The sequence below is a fragment of the Nicotiana attenuata genome, chromosome 3, assembly GCF_001879085.1.
Source record: "Nicotiana attenuata strain UT chromosome 3, NIATTr2, whole genome shotgun sequence".
NCBI classification, from domain to species: domain Eukaryota; kingdom Viridiplantae; phylum Streptophyta; class Magnoliopsida; order Solanales; family Solanaceae; genus Nicotiana; species Nicotiana attenuata.
In genome coordinates, this window is record NC_031991.1 from 22,888,593 (window position 1) to 22,891,927 (window position 3,335).

A 3,335-nucleotide genomic window follows, 5' to 3' on the forward strand; every position below is an offset into this window, starting at 1 on the left:
GTGCATGCAAAATGCGGGTCTTATTCCCCGAATATCGGCCAAAGTCCATCCAATTNACCTCTGTCAAGGGAACCAAGTTCCCTGATAAATATTGTAGATAAGAGTTGCATCCTTTTGCCAAAGTGCAATACTATCAGCTTCTTGTTTGCCCTGTAATTGCCATGCGTGTCAACCTGTAACGGTATAGAAATGAGTTATACCTCGCCAGAAAATACTTTTAGCTATTTTACCTGTTCATTTCTTTTACAGCCAATCATTGAGGGACCAAGTCCTCAACTTGACTTGATCAACCCCAGTCCCAGAGGATTCTTTTCAAATGCTCTCTACTTAGTGCTTTGGTGAAGATATCTGCAATTTGATCTTCTTACTGCAAAACTTCATGCAGATAAGCCCTTTTTCAACATTATCTCTGAGGAAGTGGTGTCGTGCATCAGTGTGCTTTGTTCTCTTATGCTGAACATGATTCTTGGCCATGTTGAGAGCATTGGTGTTGTCACACACTGATGGCACACAATCAGATAAGATACTAAAATCTTCTAGCTGCTGTTTGATCCACAGCAGTTGTGCACAACAAGAGGCAGTTGCCACATATTAGCTTCTGCAGTTGAAAGAGCCATTGAGTTTTGTTTTCTTGTACCCCATGAGATTAGACATGATCCCAGAAAGTGTGACATGATAGAAGTCCTTTTCCTATCCACCAGATAACCAGCATAATCAGCGTCAGCATACCCGATCAGGTCGAAATTGTCTCCAGAGGGATAGTAGAGAACCAGGTCCTGCGTCTCTTTGAGATACCTCAAGATTCTTTTGGCTGCCTTCAGATGAGACCCCTTTGGATTGGATTGAAACCTGGCACACAATCCCACACTGAAGACGATATCTGGTCTACTTGCCATGAGATATAAGAGTTATCCAATGATACCTCTGTACATGGTCTCATTCACAGAAGAACCATGTTCATCCATGTCCAGACGAGTGGCTGTGGCAATAGGGGTATCAATGACCTTTGAACTTACCATCTCAAATCTCTTTAGAAGCTATTTGATGTACTTTTGCTGACTTATCATTGTGCCCCTTTGAGTTTGCTTAACTTGCAGACCTAAGAAGAAATTTAATTCCCCCATTATGCTCATCTCAAACTCGGTTCCCATGATTTTTGCAAATTCTTCACACAAAGATTCATTTGTTGCACCAAAAATAAGGTCGTCAACATAGACATGCACAATGAGCAGGTTCCTCCCCCGTTTCTTCAGAAATAAGGTGTTATCAATTTTTCCTCTTGTAAAGCCATTTTTAGGAGAAACTTGGACAACCTTTCATACCATGCGCGAGGAGCCTACTGCAGCCCATACAAAGCCTTGCCAAGTTTAAAAACATAATCAGGATGCTCATGACATTCGAAGACAGGAGGTTGTTTGACGAAAACTTCATCTTTTAGAAAACCATTCAGAAATGCACTTTTGACATCTATTTGGAATAGCTTGATTTCCATATGAGATGCAAAGGCAATAAGGATTCTTATGGCCTCCATTCGAGCAACTAGAGCAAAGGATTATCATAGTCAATCCATTCTTCCTAATTGTATCCTTGAACTACTAGCCTTGCCTTGTTCCTTGTCGTGTTTCCAAACTCATCCAGTTCGTTTCGAAATACCCACCTGGTTCCTATAACAATTCTGTCAGTAGGTCAAGGAACCAGGTTCCATACACTATTCCTCTATAATTGATGGAATTCATCTTGCATGGCAGTGATCCAGCCAGCATCTTTCAGTGCTTCCTTGATATTTCTTTGCTCAATCTTGACTTTGATATAGTTTGAATCCTAAGTCAAGAGGAGTGATCACATTCTGAAGAGGGTGTGAGCACTTATTCTTCTAGTTGGACACCCTAATCTCATTATGAGAGGATCCAGGTTCTTCTGGATATGATTCAGGAGCCCTGCTTCTCACCTCATCATTTGGGGTTCCTTGCACAACATCCCCAACTATGCTCTCTACTTAAGTTATTGTGATTGAGGGACCGGGTTCCTTTACATCAGCTGAAGATTCAGATGAGCTATTGTTATTTGATTCCTTGACCTGACTCATCATGTCGGCCTTTCCATTTTCCATATTAATGACTTCACTAGGGACATTAGATAGCTCTCCATATTTATCAACCTTATCATGTGCAGCTCTTCCAATGAGGTGGTGTGATTCGTCAAAGATCACAAGTGTTCTTTCCTCAACACATTGAGTTCTTTAGTTGTACACCTTGTAAGTTTTGTTTTGTGTTGAATATCCAAGAAATATTCCTTCATCACTTTTGGCATCAAATTTTTCTAGAGCTTCTTTACCATTGTTGACGACAAAACATTTGCAACTGAATGTCCTTAAGTGTGTTATCTTAGGCTATCTCCCGTTCAGCAGTTCATACGGGGTTTTGTTCAGGAGGGAACTGATCATGCTCCTGTTCACCAAGTAGCATGAAGTATTGACTGCCTCTTCCCATAAAGCTTTTGCAATACCACAATCAATCAGCATTGTCCTAGCCATGTCTTCACGATCCTATTTTTTCTTTCCATAACACCGTTTTGTTGAGGTGTTCTTGGAGCTGAAAAATTATGACTTATACCATTTTCAGCACAGAACTCGTCGAAATTTGCATTGTCGAATTTGTGCCATGATCAGATATTTTACTCATAATATTATGGCTTATCTTCACTTGGATCTTCTTCCAAAAAGCAGCAAACACTGGAAAAAGTCTCATCTTTAGTTCTGAAGAACAAGGTCCATGTGAATCTGGAGTAGTCATCCACTATGACGAAGATGTACTTCCTCCTCTACTTGGCACTCTCATAGGTCCACATAGATCCATATAAAGGAGATCAAGTGGCCTTGAGGTGCTTACTTCCTTTTTGGGTTTGGAGGAGGACCCGATCTGCCTTCCTTTTACACATGCATCACACACCTTGAGATCTTTGAAACATGACTTAGGTAGTCCATGAACTAGGTCCGTCTTGACCAATCTGTTCAACAATGTAAAACTTCCATGGCCCAACCTTCTGTGCCACAGTTCAACATCATCATCCACAACACTCACACATGTAAGATCCCCATTATGTAGGGACTCAAAATCAGCGACATAGATGTTTTTATATCTTTTTGCCATCAGGATCACCTCACTAGTCACAAGGTTTGTGATTGTGTAGATTTTTAATTAAAATTCTACCTTGTTGCCTTTGTCGCAGATCTGAGAAACACTCAGTAAGTTGTACTTCAAGCCATTCACATAGTATACATTCTCGATTGAGTGAGTGAGAAACTTTCCAATTCTTACTACTCCCAGAATGTATCC

General features: G+C 40.6%; 1 protein-coding gene across 1 annotated transcript; it reads right to left on the minus strand.

The window, feature by feature from the left end:
* On the minus strand, nucleotides 537–1,019 carry LOC109224225 (uncharacterized mitochondrial protein AtMg00810-like). Its single transcript, XM_019388812.1, has 2 exons — nucleotides 931–1,019; nucleotides 537–849 (listed from the first exon to the last, which is right to left on the minus strand). Exons 1-2 carry the CDS (start codon nucleotides 1,017–1,019, stop codon nucleotides 537–539), a joined length of 402 nt encoding a protein of 133 aa, XP_019244357.1.